This window comes from Coturnix japonica, chromosome 1 (genome assembly GCF_054131305.1).
Source record: "Coturnix japonica strain WE chromosome 1, WE-NBRP24, whole genome shotgun sequence".
Classification (NCBI taxonomy): domain Eukaryota; kingdom Metazoa; phylum Chordata; class Aves; order Galliformes; family Phasianidae; genus Coturnix; species Coturnix japonica.
Window position 1 is genome coordinate 34,906,246 of NC_140663.1, and position 22,203 is coordinate 34,928,448.

General features: G+C 36.6%; 1 protein-coding gene across 41 annotated transcripts in view; it reads left to right on the plus strand.

The window, feature by feature from the left end:
- Positions 1–22,203, plus strand: part of NAV3 (neuron navigator 3) — a 489,648-nt gene that overhangs the window by 462,036 nt on the left and 5,409 nt on the right. For 34 of the 41 annotated variants that reach the window (XM_015857110.3, XM_085537405.1, XM_085537384.1 and 31 more), the window contains 14 exons: positions 1,277–1,388; positions 2,319–2,440; positions 3,041–3,061; positions 4,220–4,392; positions 8,049–8,202; positions 10,207–10,381; positions 13,609–13,706; positions 14,341–14,436; positions 14,731–14,899; positions 15,668–15,903; positions 17,752–17,906; positions 18,812–18,883; positions 19,310–19,506; positions 20,137–20,255. In XM_015857110.3, coding sequence (XP_015712596.2) covers positions 1,277–1,388; positions 2,319–2,440; positions 3,041–3,061; positions 4,220–4,392; positions 8,049–8,202; positions 10,207–10,381; positions 13,609–13,706; positions 14,341–14,436; positions 14,731–14,899; positions 15,668–15,903; positions 17,752–17,906; positions 18,812–18,883; positions 19,310–19,506; positions 20,137–20,255 — 1,899 coding nt within the window. The remainder of the gene's footprint in view (positions 1–1,276; positions 1,389–2,318; positions 2,441–3,040; positions 3,062–4,219; positions 4,393–8,048; positions 8,203–10,206; positions 10,382–13,608; positions 13,707–14,340; positions 14,437–14,730; positions 14,900–15,667; positions 15,904–17,751; positions 17,907–18,811; positions 18,884–19,309; positions 19,507–20,136; positions 20,256–22,203) is intronic. The other 7 variants (XM_015857055.3, XM_085537347.1, XM_085537421.1 and 4 more) reach the window with 1 other exon arrangement.

Here is a 22,203-nt window from a genome sequence, read left to right on the forward strand (position 1 = left end):
CAAGCTCTGAAAGGAACTGTACATCAGTGAACTGCTTCTCACCTCTAGAGTCAGTGTACTTATGTATAATATAAAATTTTGCACTCTAATTGAGAAGCAACAGATAAAACATTGCAAGAGGCATTGTGAACTGGATAGTAAATATTGAAATTGTTCTGTTTATTTTTTAAAAGCAAAATTATTAAATAAACAAAAAGATTTATTTAAAAATCAACTTTTTACAAAATATAATTTCCCTCAAAGATTTTCTTTCCAAAAGAGATTAAATACTGACTTTGAAACAAATAATCTCATAAGCAAGCTTGTTCCTCCTAAGATTTGGAATATTCCTTCTGCTGTTGGGATTAAATTCCTTTGATCTTCATTACATAAATAAGGGCTGGAAGGAGAGGTTTAACATGTCAGTATAAAAAGCTGGTTTTTTTTAATTAAAATTGACGCTGCTTTTCAGTACAGAACTTCCTTGAAGGAGGGAAGATTTAGGGAAGATTTAGGGAAGATGTGAGGGGGAAGTTCTTCACTAGGAGAGTGGTTAGGCCCTGGAACAGGCTGCCCAGGGAGGTTGTGGATGCCCCGTCCTTGGAGGTGTTCAAGACCAGGTTGGACGGGGCCCTGGGCAACCTGATCTAGTAAAGGTGTATGTTTGGTGGCCCTGCCAGGCAGGGGGGTTGGAACTACATGATCCTTGAGGTCCCTTCCAACCCGGGTCATTCTGTGATTCTGTGATTCTTCCTGCACTGAAGTAATTTCACTTTAAATTACAAGACAGTCCCTGTTAAACAGAGTATTATTATTATTATTATTATTATTATTATTATTATTATTATTATTATTATTATTATTGTAATTGAATTATTTCTTACTTTTTAAATTTTATTGAAAAGTAAACAAATTTAGATTGAGTTTCAGCCATTAAAGAGTAGTTTCTCATTCTGACAGATATAATCCAAATGGTTTTATTGCCTCTTGGCAATAGCTTTTGTCTTTTTCTTCACTTTATAAAGAGTATTCAACCAAGACTCCTTTTAGATCAAATTTTATATTTAAAAAATTTTCTTCTCCCTAGGGATAACATGAACACATTGCATAGAAAAAATACACAATTATACATTAGTTTAATTTGGTATCATTGGAGAGATTCTACTTGAAATTTGTGTCATCCTTGTGTTCATCCAGGCAGTCTTAGGTACTGCAGTTTGATCTTGTCACTTTTCTTGGCTTTGATAAATATTGTTCTTGTGCCATGTATTTCCAGCTCTTGTTTCTCTTCCCATAGGAGTCTGAGCTTATAGAGCTACGGGAAACCATTGAAATGTTGAAAGCCCAGAATTCTGCTGCACAAGCTGCTATTCAAGGAGCCCTGAATGGCCCTGATCACACCCACAAAGGTATGTTTGTGTCACTATTAAAATAAATACAGAGTTTCTCTCAGGGGAAAAAAAAAAAAAAAAAGTTAATAAAAAAGGCTGATCACTACTTTCCTGTTGTTCTGGGGGCTCTGTTGGAAGGCAAACACATTCTGATGTGAGTTGTAGGCATACTTGTGGTATTTTCATGGCTGGAAACCTTACCTGTATTTCCTCTGTGCTGAAGAGTTCTGGTAACCTTGTCATCTCAGAACTGGGTGGCCAGGCATGGCCTGTCAGGAGAGGTCAAGAGTTAAACATGTTACTGCAGTTGTATATTGAAGTACTCCCAAGACACCAGTGAATTCTTAAAGCAAAACTTTGTCATACCTTGGAAATCCAGTATGAGATGTAGCTCTGCAAATTGTTGTAATCATTAAGAGACAGACTGACAACAACTGGTCGATCTCTTCACAAGTTGCCAAAGCAGTGCAGGAAAGCAGGCATTTTAATTTCCAGATTCTCAATTAATTTGTCAAGTGGTTTGGCAGAAGTTATGTGATATATACATCAGAGGTGTGTGTTGATGAGCAGTAGCAAAGTAATCACTTGAAGAAAAAAATAAATCATGGCAGCATTCATTTTTGAGAGCACCATTGATCTTTGCTTAAGAAGGTCATTATTTAGATATTTAGATATTTATATAGATGTCTGTCCTGAGATAATTTCATTGAATGAAACACAAGTTAGCAAAGCTAACTTCTTGGAAGTAAAAAATAACCTAAAAGTAATATCCTTTGGTATTAAAGGTATTAATATTAATGGTATTAATGAGTATATTCTTCAAGAATATATTCCAGTGATTAAATTACAGTTATTAGAAACTTTTAAGAAATTGTAACTCAGAAGCCTCACCCTTCATTTTAGTAACCTCCAATTCTTATTCTGTTTAATTATTATTTTTTTGTTTAGATTTACGTATTAGACGACAGCATTCTTCAGAAAGTGTTTCCAGCATCAATAGTGCGACAAGCCACTCAAGCATTGGCAGTGGTAATGATGCTGACTCTAAAAAAAAGAAAAAGAAAAACTGGGTAAGTGCCCAACAGGTCTAAATCCATCTTTTATCTGCTATGTCATTTCCTTTGCAGTGTAGCATAGTTGGCCCATTTTGTCTACAGTGTTCATGTTGGGCCAGACGGATGCAAAGCAATTCACTTCTGATACGTACTGTGACGCTGCTATTCAAAATTGTTGAATACTAATGGGGAATTATTTGAATAAGCAGATAATTTAAAATATATACATTAATAATAAAAACTGGAAATGACCTTAAAATATGTTGTGACCTAAAATATATTTGGGCCACGTTCAAATCCCACTTAATTTTTCTTCAGTAAGAATTTGATTCAAAAACTTGACTCATACATTTTCCAGCAATGAAGGGAGTTGAAATCTGTTATGAATTATCATGTAAAATTAGTATGGTGTTTTAAAAAAGTAAGATACTTCCCCACAGGAACACACAAATACCACATGGTACTAAGGATTTAATCAAATATTTTCAATTAATAATCAGAAAGTATGTTTTTGTTACTCTAGAAGTATTACCTTAAGTAATCATTTGTTTTAAAGTACTGATCAGCCTTCATTCCCTTGATTTGTAATTCCACACTCTTTCATGTTTCTGCAAGGTGAACTCTAGAGGAAGTGAGGTGAATATGTACCATGGAAAATTTGGCATGCATCTATAAAGAACCCTATCTTGGCATGATTGCTATTTATTTTGGCAGTAGGCTTTTATACCTTCTAAAAACAGATTATCTTGTTTGTCTTCTCAGTTTCTCTTTATTCATTTTAATCGCAAAGTTTAGACTCTAGAAAGGGGGAGTGTAGCCAAAATCCATTTCTTTCTCATTAGATTTCATGATCTGAAAAATAGAAAAATACTTAATGTTTCTGTGTTCAGTGGTCACACTCCCCAATTACGTCATGAAAATAAAATGTTTGAGTACCTTTTAGTTTTTTTTGCAGATGTTTGCCATTGTGTTTTATGCAATTTTCAATCAGAAAAACTTTCTGAAAATAAAAAAAATAAAGAAACATGTTTCTTCTAAGATTATCAATTTCTGTATTTAGACAAAGGTATCAAAGAATGGACTAGTTACAATTCAATGCAAACAAAACTGTTCTCGTCTTGGCTCCAGAAATAAATGGCTCTTTGGCTATTCTGTCCCTTTTCAATACCAGCAAAGCTTCTAAAGAAAAAACGCAATGCTTGTATATTCAGAGATCTGACTATTGTAAGGGAAACGGCAGCACAGTGTAGATACCTTTCAGCTAACATTCTTCTTAGCAGTTCAACAAAGCAAATCTTGTGTCCCAGCTTAAGTCTTCTTGTTTGTGACCCAAATCATAGCATTGGAATCGTTTGACCGTTCAAATTTTAGTCAATTGGCAAACTTAATAAATTGGGCTTGTATTTGATTTCAGCATTTAGGAATACCAGGATCTGCCTGTACCTAGATGTGAAGTGGTTATTTAAAGCCATCCCTGGAGGGGAATGCCATGGGAATGGGATTCCTCTGGGGTCTACTGGCTTTAAATGAGCACCCCTCTCTCCCAGAGCTGCACCACTCAGTCCTGCATCTTTTCCAAAGACTTATGTTTGCGCTGTGCTGGATTAATAAATGAAAAACAAACACTGTATCATGTTTTTAGAGATACCGTGTTGCATATGTTAATACCTTGCTTCTGTATACTGACCTCAGGCAGTAGCTAGGATGGCATCTGCAAACTAACTCTTCAAAACATGACTTGCATGCATATTGCTGGGATGAAGGATATAATCTTGCTCTGTGTTTATTTTCCAGCTAAGAAGCTCTTTCAAACAGGCCTTTGGAAAGAAGAAATCCACCAAGCCTCCCTCTTCCCACTCTGACATCGAAGAACAAACAGACTCCTCTCTTCCTTCATCGCCCAAATTGCCCCACAACTCAGGAGAGTGCGGGGCAACATCAATGAAACCGTCACAGTCGGCTTCCGCGTAAGTCTCTCCCTCAACAAACCCTTCTTCCCAAATGGTATGAACTGTAGACCTCATCGAACTGCCATGGTCTTTTAAACCCTCACTTCATCCATTTTCCAGGTTCACTCCATTTACGCACTTATTTTCCAGGAGCTTCTTCTTAAAATATTCTCTCTTCCCTTCACAGTTTTTTTTTTTCCCAAATCATCTAGCGGCACAAATCTCTTCACAAATGAATGCCCCAAAAGTTTATGCTTCCTATACCAATAACGTTTATGCTATACCAATAAAGTTTATGCTTCCTATACCAATAACAACTTGGTCATATCCATTTAGTAAAGGCCAAACACTGCAGTTGCCCTGCTTCATAGTATACTAATAAAATGTCATTTTCCTGACAGCTGTGAATTTTTACAGTATGTTCATCCTTTCTGTTCTTACTTTCTCTACTATGCAACTTCTAATTTATATCTTTTTTAATCAATTTCCCCTGTTTTTTCCGCTTTTTTTTTTTTTTTTTTTTTTTTGCAGGACTTTACCTTTGAATGTTATTCAGATCAATATGTTTACTCTGTCAGGGCTGAGAACAAATCATCAATCAGAAGAAGCCATCTCATTTCTTCATTGTGAAACCATTGTGTACTTGTCATCATTTTTATTTTCAGTGCACTCTTAATGGAAAACTCAGTTCCTATTCATATTCTCCTCCCTGTTTGATTTTTTTTTCCTAATACCTTTAAATTCAGTCCTAATTTTTTCTAACATCAGCCTCACTGAACACTCTCCCAAGCATATACAATTACCATTAGCCTTCCTTTTTTTGTTCTGAGGAAGATCAGTTCAGAACTACTCCTCCTTAGACCATGCAGGGAATTCTCTTCTTGTGACTGACTGCTGAAGTTTAGTTTCCCTGTGTTAGGTATGCACCTTTTTATGATCAACTTTTGATATACTGTAAGGATTTTTATTACTAGGTTTAGGCAGCAAATATTTGCATAAAAGAAACTGCTCCGCAATAAATGTTTTTCATTTCACGCATTCCATGCAGCCTATTAAAGAATAACTCATCTAGGTGTCTAGTTTTATTAGGCATTTTATGTGCAGCTCACACTTTTATGGTTTCAGGTATATGTGTGTATTTGGGGAATAATTTCTACATTTGGTACCCTTCAGTCTGATTTGCTATCAACTTTAAAGTCACTAGTAAAAGCCTTAATAGAAAATGCTTGAAGTTAAACAGAACACTGTTCTTCAAAAATTATCTATTCGTGATTCACAGATCTGCTTTCATAACCTTTTCTTTTCCTTTGAACTGTATCTCTTTGACTTTCTGTCTAGATGTCCCAATCACTTGGATTTATCAAGAGCAATACTACACGTCTAACTTTTTATCCCAAGTTCTTCCCATGATTGCTTATGGTCTGAGCCTTGTCTTCCTAAACTCTGGTTCTTCCTCTGTAACATTTCTGGACACCAATCTTTCAAATCAATTTTTTTTTTTTTATTATTATTTTGATCTTTCTACACAGTATATAAGAAGTTCCTTTTTTTCACATAAAACATATTTCTTTAAATTAATTAATTTCCTTCTGTCTTCCTTCTATTGACAGTGTTACTTTCTTTGCAAGACTCTTTTTTCCATTGCACTGTTTAAAATTCTATTGTCTTTCATAATTGTCAGCAGTTGCTGCCTTAAGATCACAACTTGGTTCCTTTTGCCTAAAATAACCTCATGATTTAAAAATCCTGCAAGTGCCAAAAGAGAGAAAACAACTTGAGATTATCTATAAACATTTAAAATCTTTCTCTGCAGATCAGAATTTTGCCTTTTTTTTTTTTCTGTGACTGCTCAGGAATGCTGACTTTTATTTTATTTTTTTCCCTTTTATTAAAACCTGAACATCTTCTTGAATTTTATGGATGTAGGAGCTGCATGTTGAAGAACTGCAAAAAGAAATTGTTTTCTACATTCTGTTTCCATTCTGCTAGCAGTCTAGACATCATCTTCCTGATTTTTCTAGTACCATAGCCAGGCTTTCTGCTGAGTTTTTATCTACTTTGAAGAAGCTTGGCAAGGTGTTTTCTTTCTACTCCTTCTTATAATGTACTGAAAAAAAGGCCCGAAAGAAAACAGTGAAAAAATATTTATGTGACTTCCCAGCTGTCAAAGTTATTGTATGGGCTAAAATATGCATTTAAATAAAATTTCATCTCTCAGTTTGTTGGTGTAGGTATGGGCACTCCAAACCAAGAACTGTGTCATAATATCTGGAGAAAAAAATCCTAGTATTTGCTTTTTTTAAAAATTTTGTTCACATTTAAAATATTTGTTCATGTTGGGAATAATGTACTTCCTTTTTCTTCTTCAGTTTGCCATATTTTTTTTTTATTTCCAATGAACTTCATCATCTTCCATTTTCTTATAGTTTCTTTACACTTTTTCTTGATCTTAGTCTCTTGTTCTAAAACGTTGACTTTACTTTCTTCCAATTGCATCTGTCCAATACATGTGTGTGCAGGTCGTCTCTAGGCTGGGCACCAAAGAAAAGGCAAAATGGTCACGTGGTCTACAAGCATAGATCCCGGTAAAACTGAGTGTGGGGCATGGAGTTGTGTACCCAGCTGCTGACCTGAAAAGTGCTGCATCTTCTCTACCAAAATGCATTTGCATGCATTTGGCCTTAAATTTGACCTCTGTTCCCTGTTTGTATTCTTAGTAGTAATAATTACAATAATAATAATAATAATACTTATCATTATAAAATGTGTTTTATATTTAAAGTGTTCTGCAAATATTAACTGTTTACAGTGTCAGTAATAAGAAATGAATAACGTTTGGTGAACTGGCTGAAAAGATTGCATAGTATAACAGTGGGTCCAAAATTCAGTGTTCCATTTTGTACTGGTTCTGTTATGTAATGGATCTGGGTCTGATAAACACATAGATACCAAATAATCTGAAACGAGACTTGAAGAGTTGCTGAATGCCTCATCTGGTCATGTTTTTATCTTTTCTCATAATATAATGGTTTCTTGCCTTAAAATTAATACAAAAAGTTATCACATGGTGACTACTTCTAATTCTGTATTCAAAGGGGAGAAAATAAGCTTTATAAGGAACAACACCTTTTAATTTAGACACTGCAGGTTTCCAAAACTATAGGCAAATGGATAAATTAAAACCAATATGGATTAAAATCTGAATAACAGGACAATGTCTGTTCAAAACAGAAGAAAACTGCTTGTGCCTTAAAGATAATCAGTGTCAGTAACACAGTTTGATCGGCGTACTTCAGTTCTTACTATTACTACTAAGAAAAATCATAACCTTTATATTGAAGAAAAGATGCAGAAAAGTCAAGTTAAAGCTTGGTGCACAGGTGATTCACAGCGAAAAGGAGATTTCTGAAGTTTTTAACAACTATATTTTTTCACTATAGTGATGTAACTAAAATAGAAAGGTATAAAGCAAGCTGATCATTTCATCTGGAGGAGGTTTTTTCCTTTTTTAATTTGCAGTTTAAGCCTTTTCATGTTTCTTTGATAAGATTTTCTCTTCACTCATAGGGTTTCACCAGCAGCAAGCATTTTCTGTACTTTGATGTTTAGTAGTGGTGTTGCTTTGGGGAGAGAATCTTCCTTTAATCTCCTGCCTGTCACCTGCTTCTTTGTAGGATCTGTGAGTGCACGGAGGCAGAGGCTGAAATTATTCTTCAGCTAAAGAGTGAACTGAGAGAGAAAGAGCTAAAATTAACGGACATCCGTCTTGAAGCCCTGAGCTCTGCACATCATCTGGATCAGATTCGGGAGGCCATGAACCGCATGCAGGTCAGTGCAGTAGCTGAAGTGATGACGGGTGCACACTGAAAGTATGCTTGGTGCATTTCCTTTGCTTTGTTTCAGGTAAGTGTTGATATGCAACAAGCTACCAGGTTGACAGTGCTTCCAAAGGATAAGAAGTGTTCATCTTACAATGGTAGTAGCCCTAGCATTTATATCATCAGTTAAAATGACTAAGAGTGGTGGAAAAAGAGAAAATCCATTATCTAAACCCTGTATGTGGTGAAAGAAAGGTGCATGACAGACACGCAGATCAAGAAGTGATTTCTATAGATCTTTAAATGCTTCAGCCATGGGGCAGTATGTGCATATATTCTCTCCAGGTCTAATTTCTAACCTAGTCGTGGCTTGCAGAAGCAAACTATGTAAAATTGAACTAGATTATTGTACCCAGCATCACTCAGTTATATTATATATCACTATATTATTACTTGTGATACTGCTCCAAATATTTCCTGAACACATATTAGTATTTCAGAAGACATTTCCTTTCATGTGGCTGAGAGGATGCAGAAAGAATGGATGCATTCTTCAATGTGGCATGGAGCTCTGTGGAACTCATCTCTGTCTCCCACATAAAATTGTCTAGAGTCAATCTGAGTGTCCAGAAATATCCGCAACATTCACACAGATAGGGCACAATCTTACGCTGTGTTATAATGGCCTAAACAAGTTGAACCTCTGCAAGAGCGGGATTCAATGTAGTTTCATGGCTCCAAAGCTTTAATTTCACCAAAACTTGGCAGAGGTAACTACTTCAGGTGCTGCCCTTTGTCCTCACCAATTCTTCTCAAGTTTTCCCAGTCAGACAGACAGTCACATTGGAGATTGGGTGGGGATTAGGGATTAGGGAAGGGGATGTGTAGGATTGGTGAGGAAGATATAAGAATGCTATGTGAATTCTAAGCACCGCAAAAATCTGAAGCTTTCTGGAGTAGATTGAAGTTACGTGACTTGTTTCACCACAGTTCCTGACATAAACCCAAGGCTAAATGGTGCATTTATCTGTTTCCTTCTGTCAGTAGTTTTCTGTTTTGACACTTCCATTTCACTTTTTCCTTACCTTTGCCAATAAGATCTTTTTATTTTGTAGCAGTTGCATATTGTGCTGATACTCTATATGATCTAATTGTATAATGTGGCTGAACAGCCTCCATAAAATAAAAGGACTCTTAGCAGAATGTTAATGAATCTGGAATTAAATCTGATGTGCAAAACTGTCTGTGAGAATAAGTCATTGTTTTGTGCTGTGCTTTTTGATGTGACTGAAATCTACCTCTAGCTGATACCAAGCTGTTGTCAGGCTGTTTTCATTTTATTATTGCACATTTAGTAATCACTTAGCATCACAGAGAACATAGTTAAAAGAAAGTGTCCTAGTTGTGCTGATTCATCTGTCACTGTGTATTTTTATCAGAGAGGGTTTGCTGGACGTTGCACGACCAATTCCATGTTTGAATGATCAAAAACTCTTATCTGATACCAAGGAAGATTATGAAATTGTTAAAATATCAATTTCTAATTGTTTGTTTTTAATTTTGTTTCTCCTCTGTGAAGAAAATGTTACCTTCGATGACAGTAATAATTTTCATTACTTTAGAAGCATTGATAAATCTAAGATTTTGCTAATAACTTGCTTAAGATACTTGACAATTAAAAATAGCTTCTAAAACTGAGAGAAGCTGAGGAAATTTCCACTGTACTTGAAGATCAACTAAGAAATACAGAATCTTGGAGAATGTGGTGTTTATGATGTATCTTAAGGCAAAAGCTAGAACAGTGTTGTAGGATTCTTCCTGCCATTTCAGTTGTAAGGACAATCTACCTTTCACTCATTGAGTTTATAATTCTGATACAGTGCTACACGCTGTAATGAAACTGCTGAGCCACTTATCTCCTCCAGGTGAACAGCAGGCACCAGAAAGAGCACTGTCAGTGGTTTTCTAAAAGAATAACCTCCTGTGCTTTCATGTTGATTTCTTTTGAATGCAGAATGAAATTGAGATCCTGAAAGCTGAAAATGATCGTCTAAAGGCAGAGACTGGAAATACTGGAAAACCTGCCCGGCCATCATCAGAGTCGTCAAGTAGCACATCCTCTTCTTCATCACGGCAGTCGCTAGGACTTTCTCTGAACAATTTAAACATCACTGAATCTGTTACATCAGGTAATCACATTATGAGCACGTGCATGACTCATCAATTTATAATAATTTGTTAGTTTTCAACTTCTTAAGAAGCATGCATGAAAATTAAAATGCCTCATATCACTCATATGAACATCAGATAGACGTTCAGTAATGGAGATGAGGAATAAAGTTGACAGACATTTCTAAAAAGAACAGTATGGACAGATTCTCATGTTCATACGGGACAAATATGAACATAGTACATGCAGCTTTCCTTGTTTATTTACGGATCTCTTCAGTCGTCTTCCTTAACATCACATTTGTATCTTGAGCAAGGTGGTCTCAGTTAGCTTTATCCTTTACACTTCCTTTATGTGATATAGCTAGCTAGTCCATGTTGGACCAAAACATCATTCATCACAGGAGATAAATCCTGCCTGGCCTTATTAAGTACTCATTGTCTTCTATGAATGAGAGAAAGCAAGCAGAACTGTGGTGTACATCTTGAACATTAACATTTCATTATTTTCCATGCCACAGAGTTTATGACAATAAGCCTTCTACAATTGTTTTGATAATGTAGCCAAGAAACAGAAGTGTTGTCTCTAACATTAGAATCAGAAGCACAGCAGAAGCAAAGCAGCATTCATTAGCATAGACTCCACAGAAAGAATAATGCAGACTCTGGAAGCAATAAAAATGTGGCTAATAACTGTAGAAAGAGTCTAGGCAAGTCTACAGCTGGGAATGGGCCAAACTGCCTGACTGTAATTTGGGTTGGCAGCCAGACATATTATCTTGCCAGTCATTAATTACATGGATATTTAAATATTTCTTCTGGTTAGCATCAATTCGATATGAAAATCAATATACTTTTATCTACGTTCCAGCCAATTTTTTTATTTTTTTTTTCAATCCTAGCTTTTAGTATGTATGAAATCAAACTGGACCATGATATACAGTGAAGTGTTGTGAAAAACAGGAGAAGTTTGTCTATTTTCCCTGTTCACACATTTGCACACAAAAATAAATAAATAAATAGATTTTTTTTTCTTTTTTTTTTTTTTTTTTTTTTTTTTTCCAAAAGGTTAATTTTAGGAACTCTTTTATTATAGCAGCTATTAGCACTTTGACTCTTGGCTCTCACTTTATCTAGATATAGGAAAAAAAAAACATAATACAAGATTTATATAATTTTCTCTTATTGGTTTAAGATTTTTTTGTAGCATGCAAAGTAATTTTGGTTGTAAGAAATCAAAGGAATAAGAGTGCCTAATGAGGAGTGGAGGATTTCATTTGATTATGAATCCAGCCTTTTTGATCATCGAGGGTGTCATTTTATTGCTGTGCCAGAGAGCTATGAAATGTGACATCTTCCTCACAAGTTCTGTGGGGTTTCTGAGGCACTATTGAGCTAAAGTCCCTGAGATATGAAGGGATGAATCCTGTTGGGAACTAAGCTAAGATGGGTAATGAGGGCTTTTGCTCCTCACATTACAAATGCCATGGCATTTTCTAGGAAACCAATGTCAGCTGGAAATCTCCAAAGCCTTTTCCCAAGAATATGGCCATATCTTCCACATAGGTGAGAGGGAGGAACAGAAAACAAGGAGCAGTACAGGACTTTCTCTGCACTGTCTCATGAAAAGCATCCTGAAGTCCTACCAAAAAGTTTCTGGGGCCACCATAGCATAGCTAGGTATTCTAGCAGGGTCCTAGCAGGAGGCAGCAATTGTCACACTCCTAGAATTAGGCTCATTGGGTGCATCTTCTCAGCTTATTGTGTCTGTGAGCAAGACCTCTCAGAAACAAATGTAATTTTATTTTTCTAGCCAAAAAATGTTGCTGTGTTCTTAAAGGCTTACTGAAAACTGTATTTGAAAGGCTACCTACGGGTCATTTAGAAACTGAAAAATTTCAGAAGATCAGAGATATTCTAAATTGCCCTCAGATGAACTGTGACATTATAAAAGCTCTTAAGGTTTATCATATATGCCAAAATGCCAAACAAGTGAAGTGAAACATTCAGTGTTAGTGGACAGAACTGGCTGCCTAGAACAAAATATGCAGAGATTTGATTTTGTCAAGCTGACAGCAAAATGCACTTCATCTGATCCATTAAAAATAAATAGGTAGACAAACCAGTGGAATCTGCTTTCTAGACCTCAGTTTTCAAGGTCTTGGAGTAAACTGTCAAATATTTTACATGAGGACCTACTTATTTACAGTACATTCACTGAGGTCATATTGGTAAGTTTTATTTCCTTTAGCATCAAGCGAGTACTTCTGTGATTGAATCTCACTGACACCTTCTTTAATTTGAAGGAAATTGGACTTTGTGCAAGTTATGACAGAAGTCAGCGCATTTGTTCAGTCATAATAATGGCAATAAGCAGGATTTATGGTAATGGATTACTGAAGAAAATGCAAATTCATAATCTCTCTGAATTTGATAGTTAAATTTCTAACATTAAAGTCTCCGACAGAACTTCTAGAGGAGAACAGCCATTTTGTTCATTGCAATAAAGCTTCAGACTTAGCCTTCACTAAACAATAACAAATCCTTCCAGATTCTCATTTAAGGAATTTAAGGAGCTAGAAACAGAAGCACGGTGCAGATCAGAATTGCTTCTTACCTCCAAGAAAAGTAAAGCTTTTTTTTAGAGGAATGGCTAAATACAGTCACGTGTTCTGGAGGAATGAAAAATTATTTTCTAATGGATTCTCTTTTAAAGCCTGTATTGAGGGGGAAAAATTGTTTTATGCATGCCATGTGTACAGAAGGTAAGAAACTAATCAAGAAAAATAAATTAAAATGCTGTTTTAATGGAGCAGCAAACATATCATTGCAATGATTTGTTGTTTTTCTCCTGACAGCATTCTAAAGGGCATAGTGAGTGCCCAAAGACATAAACTCAATTTAGATTTTAAACAACATCTCTTTGTAGATGAATGGTTTTGAACAACTTCCAAGGAGGAAAGAAAAGGCAAAATTATAATGCAAAAATGTCTTTCTTTCTGGTTTCCCAACTCATTTCTACATGATTAATGCTCCTAATATTGCTTCAAAAATTGACAAATTGTAATCATCTTTTTCATCTCCAACAGAAAAGGAAAAATGGGAATAAATAGAGATTATAATGATTGCAAGTTGTTGTGATGGCAACCTTTGTTTTTAATCAAAAAAACCTTTGAGCAAGTGTTGAAGTGATGAGGTGAACATAACTGATGTGATTTGTCAGATCTCTTTCCTTCTTTTATTGCAGATATTTTGTTGGACGATGTCACAGATGGAGCACTCCACAAAGAGGGCCATAGTGTGAAAATTTTAGTCACTATAAATAAGGGTTACAGTCGATCCAAGGTAGGTTTGTTACCCAACAGTCACAAAATTGTTACTCTGATATATTCTCCATTACAGTTACTAAGCTCTTTTCAGTATTTTCAGCCAGAAACTGAATAAATGTCCAAAAGGCAACAGCCTTTTTCCCTGTTGTCTGTGTTCAGTTTGGCTCTCTCCATAGACTAAAGTCATATGTCTTCCTCCTGCCTTTGTTGTGGCTCAGACATTACCAATTCTCAGTTTAATTAGTAGTGAGACATTCTGGGACTTGCTAGCTCCATTTAAAAGTAGTTATAAATTAGATATACGCTGTATACCCCTTAGAATGAAACTATGAGTATGCTGCTGCGTAATCAATTTGGAATAACGTTGTTGTTTTTTCATATTCTGTATTGCAGAAAAATTACAAATACAGTGCAACTTTCATCTACATTCAGCTCTTTATAATTACTGATGAAAGCTTAGAGAAGAATAAGATACTGTATTTCCTCCTGTATAAATATGTACCAAAGTAGTATCACCTATGCGCTATTAACAAACTTGTAAAAACGCATTCCAATAATACTACTTTTCTTTACTGGGAAAATCATGAGTCTTTATAACCAATTAATTGCCACCAGTTTTAGTCCAGTTTACAAAGAGTCTGTCTTTTCAGGATCAAAAATCACATACATATCTGATAGGATCAATTGGAGTTAGCGGCAAAACAAAATGGGACGTTTTAGATGGTGTAATCAGACGTCTCTTTAAGGTAAGAAACTTAAAACATAACTCAAATATTTATTCAGTGTTCCTTCTCAGTTAAGAAAAAGACTATGTGTTTTAGTATGTCTTATCAAGTCATTATTTTTTTTATTATATAGCTAACACCACCATCAACCTTTACTGTTAATGTTGCTGTACTTTTTTTAATGATAATCGGTGGTTTCTATTTAATTTGACTGTGAGAATCTCCTTTCCAAATGAATTCATCTATACTTTGGTATACTGCTTTCATTCAATAACTGTATCCACTTTTCTATCTTATATTTTTATATAATTTCAGGAATACATTTTCCGAGTGGATCCAGCTGCTAGCCTGGGTTTAAGCTCTGACTGCATTGCTAGCTATTGTATAGGGGATGTAATTAGAGCCCATAGCCTAGAAGTGCCTGAACTGCTGCCTTGTGGATATCTGGTTGGAGATAATAACATCATCACTGTGAACCTGAAAGGTAAAACCCAAAGAATATTTTTGCAGACACTGTACAGCTCTTCAACACTTTCCTCCATACTTTCTTTTACTTTCCTAAAACCTGACCTTTCTGTATTTTGTGTCCAGTGCAAGGATACGTTTATCACATAAACTCTCAGTATGATGTTGTACAATACCTGACATAGGGACATCTTGAGGTAAACCTATGAATTTCTTTCTCCTCTGTTTGACTGCCACATTACAGCAACAGAGTGTAAATTTCTGAATTGTGGACAAAGAAGAGCAAGCAAACAAATGGGAAAAAACCCAGAGACCGTGATGAAAAATATTCATGTATTACCGAATTCTTCAGCTAAAAATTTGAACAGTTTGAAAGCTGTAGGGATTTGCAGTTGGAGGGGAGAGTGGCCTTCAGAACTGTCCATGTACGGATGTACAACTGGTAACCCCTGTAGCTGTCAAACTGACCTTTTTTTGTCTTACCACAGTTGCCTGTAGTGTCTGAAACACACATCTTTGCCTCACTGAGCCTTCTCTTCACATTTACTTTGATGTGCTATCTCCCATCCATTTAGTCACACTGCCACTGCCACTGTTTTATGTTTTGGCCCTGCATAAGGATATTAGCATTTCTTCATTAATGTACCCGTTGGCAGGTGTTTGGTTTAGGAACTATCTCACCTTGCTTGAAGTGTGGCACCTGTGTCATCAGATGCTGGTCCAAAGCTGTACTTAACTCAGCGTGGATGAAGACAAGCCGTTTTTCTTTTCTTTCTTTCTTTCCCAGGAGTGGAAGAAAACAGTTTGGACAGTTTTGTGTTTGACACATTAATTCCTAAGCCAATTACCCAGCGGTACTTTAATTTACTGATGGAGCATCGCAGAATTATTCTTTCGGGACCCAGCGGCACAGGAAAAACCTATTTAGCTAATAGGCTGGCTGAATATGTTATAACTAAATCTGGCAGGAAAAAAACTGAAGATGCAATTGCAACTTTTAATGTAGATCACAAGTCAAGCAAGGTAAGTTACTAATGAAATAATAACTTATTGCCTGGTTTGTAGGGAGAATAAAGAGTGTACCCTATTAGCTGGCAGACTGATTGTAGCTCAATTAGCATCTTTTTCTACAAGGATTCACTCTCCAATCCCAGTTAAGAATAGAGACCAGATCTTTCTATTCTAAACAAACCATTGAAGCACTGCAAAGGAAGTCAGAATTTTTCCTCGTTTGAGGAAATCTATCTTAAGGCTATATGCACAGTCACATGACAATTCTTGAAGTATCTGTAATTCCTTCATCAGAAACATTATAGAACAGCTGGTCTAGCTTTCTTCTGTGTAGTGGCAGTAGCATCTTGTTGTTAGTGAAGATCTGAGAATGGGAATTTTGAACCACTGTCTTGGGTGCAGCAGTCAGCTATAAATATGAATGCTGCCGTGGTTTCCTATGTACACTGGTCAGGAAACTGACTGTAGTAAAATTGCCTGAATGTGACATTATGTTCACATTCAGAGTGATTTACATGGCTCAAATTATCAAGCCTCTAATGTGACTATTGTGGCAGCCCCAGATCATACTAATCACTTGCTATCCTAGATTGGGTATACTCCTAACTTGGTACCCCGGGAAAAGAAAATGAAATGTTTTGTCCAGAGCTTTCTGACTTGCACAGAACATAATGAATGTTAACATAATATAAGAAGGAAGAACATACAGATCTCAAAGGGGTGAGAGAACCAATGTATAAACATTGCTTTCCATTGTCTTTATACAGAAGATTTGTGGTGCCTTTTACTTTGGCGGGGAATGTGCTCATGTTTTTATGCTCTACTGCATATACATTTATAATAGAAATTGTCCCACAAATGAGCAAGCTTTTGGATTGCTGGTAAATTACTTGGTGTATTTAGTGGGTTTCTTCCCCCTTCCCCCTTCTGCCTTTGTTTCTATTAAGATTTGCATAGAGCTTTTGAGTTTGTAGTAAAACAGAAGAAACATCATTGTCAAATGCCATGTGTGCTCAAACAACACAGATGGTGCTTTTTCTTGGAAGAAACCCATGATGTTCCCCAGAGACACCTGAGCATATGAAGTCAAACAAAAATCTTTCTTGAAGTAAAAAAAAAATTAAAAAAAAAAAGATTCTGCTTTCCTCATTCCAGGCAGTGAAATGACGATAGGAACTTTGCCCATAATATTGAACAGTCCTAACACTGACACAATTAGTTACGTCTAGGGAAGCAGCTTTAAAACTGTATACCTCAAGGGCAATAAAGCATCAAGGAAAATATGAAATATTTTGATTATAGAAGGCTTGCTTTTACTTCAGCACTGAATGACTGCCAGACAGGAAAAAAAAAAAAGATTCACACTTTATTATGAGGTGTGATATAGTAACCCCAAAAGGTCAGATTTTCAATGAAAATCATAAAGGAGATTTCAATGGAAGTGGTTCAGTATGCTTAGTTTGTGTGACAATTTGTTTGGATTTTGTTTCATTGTTTTTTGGATTTTGGTTTGTTTCATTGCTTAATATATATATATATGTGGTATTCATAAAAATGGATAGGATATTTTATTGCAACCTGTTTTCTACTGGACATATTTTGCCAGCAGGTTTCTAAGAACAGTGTCCACCAAATACGAATGTGTCTGTTTCAGTCATTTGCCTTAAGTTTAGAGCCTTTGTTCTTCCTAGCACGTGGCTTCAGTGTTGTCCCGTCTGAGAAGCATGTGCTCATCCAGCTGAGCGGTCCACAGTGGTGAAACTCTGTAGCAGCCTCTTTTTCTAAAATTCATTTCCCCTGAAATTACATCTGTGGTCTAACTGGGCTAATCTTTTGTGGTTTTTGTTAATTCTGATGAAGGATCTGCGACAATACCTCGCTAACCTAGCTGACCAATGCAGTGCTGACAACAACGGTGCTGACCTCCCTGTGGTCATAATTCTGGATAACCTCCACCATATCAGTTCACTAAGTGACATCTTCAATGGTTTCCTCAATTGTAAATATAATAAATGGTAAGTAGGAGTTCTTTTCTCCCCTTTCTCACACCACATTTACTCACATTACAGTAAAAGCTGTTTGTTACTTTGCAAGATAAAATGTTCCAGTAAATACTTAGACCCCTTTAGGCTGTCAGCAAAGCCTCTGCACAGCACCTTCAATTTAAACGCTCAAATAATTTTGACCCTCTTCAGCTGAGTACTTACGTACCAACTTTACTTTATGATCCTTTGCATTGCATTGAGACTGAGTTTAAGAATACACTTAAATGCTTGACTGAATTAGGGTCTTATCTCTTTTGCCCTGACAGATCACATAAGATCATTAATACCACAAGGTTAGCTTATGGGAAAGAATAAGAAATGTGCTTTATAATAGGGGGATTTGGGACGTATGAGAATACATGAACCATGCCATGCAGAAGCACCTGTGGATAGTTTTTATCTGTAAGTTACAATAGGGAGGAAGTGTGAAGTTAGCTGAATGCTCTTTATTGCCAAGCAAGAAGAAGAATGTTTTCTGGGATTTCTATTGGTCAGTTGCATTGACTATTTCTACTGTAAAAGCACCATCATAGGGATTTCCCCTCATTAAGTTGCTGAATACTGTGTCTTACTCATGGGATTCATTGTCTTCTAAAATTCAAATTCTACGCTTCCCACAAAATAATGAGGCATATGAACAGAGTTGCCTTATTTATTCTTCATTATAGATGAGTGGTAGTAAACTACTAATGTGAAGAGAGGGAAATCACACAAGAACAAGCATTACAAAAGGGGATACCGCACAAAAGTCTTAAATCTAAGATTAGAACACATCCACACTCTTCAAAATTAGCCTAGCACAAATAACATTAAGAACATTCTCTGAATATCTGAAAAGATTATCCCTTAACAAAACATGCTACTTCTCTTTCCAGTCCCTATATTATTGGAACTATGAACCAGGGAGTTTCCTCTTCACCAAATCTGGAGCTGCATCACAATTTCAGGTACTTCACTTTGTTTTTACCATGTCTGTGTTTGCACAGAACTTGCAAGCTCCATGCTCCTCTGACTAACTGTTCAAAAAACACTGATCTTGTGTCTCATCACAGCGAAGTGTTTGGGCTTCTCTGACTCCTATGTACAGAGAGGTCTCAGTACGTTGTTAGGGAATGTTGAAAGAAATTAGATGCATTCCAGCATCTCTAGCAGTGTGCTGAACATGATGACATTCTTGCATTCCATTTGTCTTCAGCAGTATCTTGAATGCCTGCTGGGACCTGTAACAGTGAGCAATAATACATTTTATGAGAGCAGTTTTATACTTGCTGGCTCATGAGATTTAGAAACATATGACATTGTCATCTATCTGTTTGAGTGGAAGTTATCTTTTTGCAATTCATTGCTACTTGACATTTAACCTTTCTACCCAGGTGGGTGCTGTGTGCTAATCACACAGAGCCTGTTAAAGGTTTCTTAGGAAGATACCTGAGGAGGAAACTGATTGAGACTGAAATAGAAAAGAACATACGCAATAATGAGCTCATCAAAATCATTGACTGGATCCCAAAAACGTGGCATCATCTCAACAGCTTCCTTGAAACACACAGCTCTTCAGATGTAACCATTGGTGAGTCTTAGCAAACTGGTTTGCAATAAAGACACAGGTTGACTGTTTTAGAGGTTTGTGAAAGTTGAATTTTCTTTTTAAAACTTGTCATCTGTCAGTAGTAAATACAACATAAGTGTAAGGAATTTGCCTACTTAGTGTTGTCAGCAAGGCTGAAATGAAAATAAAAAGATAGTATATATTTCCGGGTGTTTGTGCTTTGGTTGCTGAAGACTTTAATGTAAATCTTAAGAAATTAACTTTACAAAATATTACCTCAACATCAACTTTGCTAAGCTTTATTTTAGTCTGGCCATCACACTGCAGCATAATCAAAGCAATAAAAACAGTTGGACTGTCAGTTCTGCAAACTAGCAAACTAGTGGGACATGAGGTCTTATAGTAGAAAAGCTTTGTTAGCAAGTCATCCTTCTGCACTGGTTTGGCAGTAAAACTGGTAAGTGTTCATCCGACCTTAGAACTGGATAAAGTGACACTAGTTCATTTTTAATAACAGGTTACTGGTAGATCCTATACTGTAGTCTTATATTCCTGTTCTCTACACTTGAATGCTACTTTTTTAATTCTATAAAGGTTATTTTCAGTGGGCTCACGAGATCTACTTTTTCAATGTACAACTTGACTTCTCAGGTCCCCGCCTTTTCCTCCCTTGTCCCATGGATGTTGATGGCTCCAGAGTGTGGTTCACAGACCTGTGGAATTACTCCTTGGTGCCATATCTTCTGGAAGCAGTGAGAGAAGGACTTCAGGTATGTCATTTGCTTCCTAGCAATTGCTAATGGGCTTCCTCTAAGTTACTTTTAACTAATGCATCCAATTGTGAATACTGTTGAATTTAAAAGAAAAAGTCTCTGATGAGATAATAGATATTAGTGTTTGTCTCCTTTTGACTTGCTCATAACCTGAGCACGTCTCAGTCTACCTCCAGATGTGAGAGTCTGTAGATCCTGTACTGGTATGAGAAAAGAGCTTTAGTCTGCCTGATCTTCTCCAACAGATGTAGAGAAGTACAGGCACGTGGAGGAAAGCTTGTGAACAAGGATATTTTCATCATACAGAATTCTGAGATAATTTACTCTTTGGCCATGTTGAGCATGATCTGTCCCTTTTCATCCTTGTATCTTGCACTGCCACTTATATTTCCCTGAATTGTGTTCTTTCCACATCTCTTTCTCATTTTGAGCTTTCTACTGACGGTAATTATCATTGTGGATAACTGCACTATCAGTTCAGAGTACTTCATTGTTCCCTCCATCCTGTCTTCTCTGCATGTAGGCTTTAACATCAGTTCCAGTGTTCAATCTATCTATTGATATTGAGCCAGTAATGTTTAATAGTAATTTTAGTAGGACTACAAATAGTTTTGCAGTGTCAAGGACTGTAAGCTGTCCCATGGAGGTTAAGATTTGGAACCACAGCACAGGTTTGGAGCAAACTTAAATCTTGAAATTAATCCCATTTTTTTTTTCTGTTTGTATTTCTCCCCTTTCCTTTTACTCCCTGCAACTCCGTGCCCTCTGACAAGGCTCATTGTGAAAAGGCTTTTTGTTTATTTTTTGCCACACATGACAGTGAAAGGAATTACTTCATGATGCAGAGGGAGTTGTTATGGAACAGTCAGAGATCCATGTAAGCAGCTGCAGGTTCTTTATCTCCTTGTACTGACATAGTGGAATGCTGACAAGATGGAGGTTTCACATCTTGCCTGTTGAATATCTCACACAGTCCTAAAAGTGCTTATCTCTCTGGAAATTACAGCATGTTTATGCTGTGCAAAAAATTGCCAGGCCTCCAATAGAACAGCCACAGTGAGATTAACAGCACTTGTTCAGATGAGCCATAAAAACGCAGTGATATTCATCGTGTTCATATTTTCCCAAGTGTACAGGGCACCTCCTTAAATAAAAACTTCAATTTTGAGCAGAAGATGGCAGCAGACAGACGAAAATATGTTGTTTCATGAGCCATTCCACTTTTTATATGCTTTGGATGCCTTCCAAAGAACAGCATTACTAACAATAAACAGAAACCTTTTATATGATATAGTTAGATGTCCCTGGAACCAGGGAAGGGTAGAAAATGACTTTCTAGCCTGGTACTTTGTAAGCTCACTTGTCAGACACACAGTTTACAAACTTTGCCCCAGCTTCCAGAATGGGTTTAGCCACTCTTTATCTCAGATGAGAGGCAGTGCTACCTACAGCCAGGAGATAGGAGTCAGCTTGCTACCTTCCCATGAAACATTTCTTCTTGGCTTATTTAATCAAATCTCTTCTAAGCAGCCATGGCTCTGTAGGGCAGAAGGAGTCTGAGTATCTCTGTACACAGTACAAGGAACTTGGCTGCCTAACCTGAAACTGTGGATCCAGCAAGTGCCTGGGAGCAGGTGTTAGAATGATAAGCACAACACATCTCTCTGGCTTCAGCACTAGAATCCTTCATTGTTTGCATCATGTTCGGAGCACAGCCCATTAAATGTCTCTGCCAGTGTTATGCTTTTTCTTTGATTGTGTGAAGCTGTTTGAGCTGAGAGAGATCATGGAAAGCCCTGGTGGTGGGCGCCCAAGCCCCACATGTCACTGTCACTGTCACAGCTAAAGGAAGACTGTAAAGCTGCAGCCAAGGGTCCCTCAGTTCATGTTTTGTGAACAGCAGTGTAGAGAGGGTGCATTTTAGTGAGGACCTTCTAAACATATT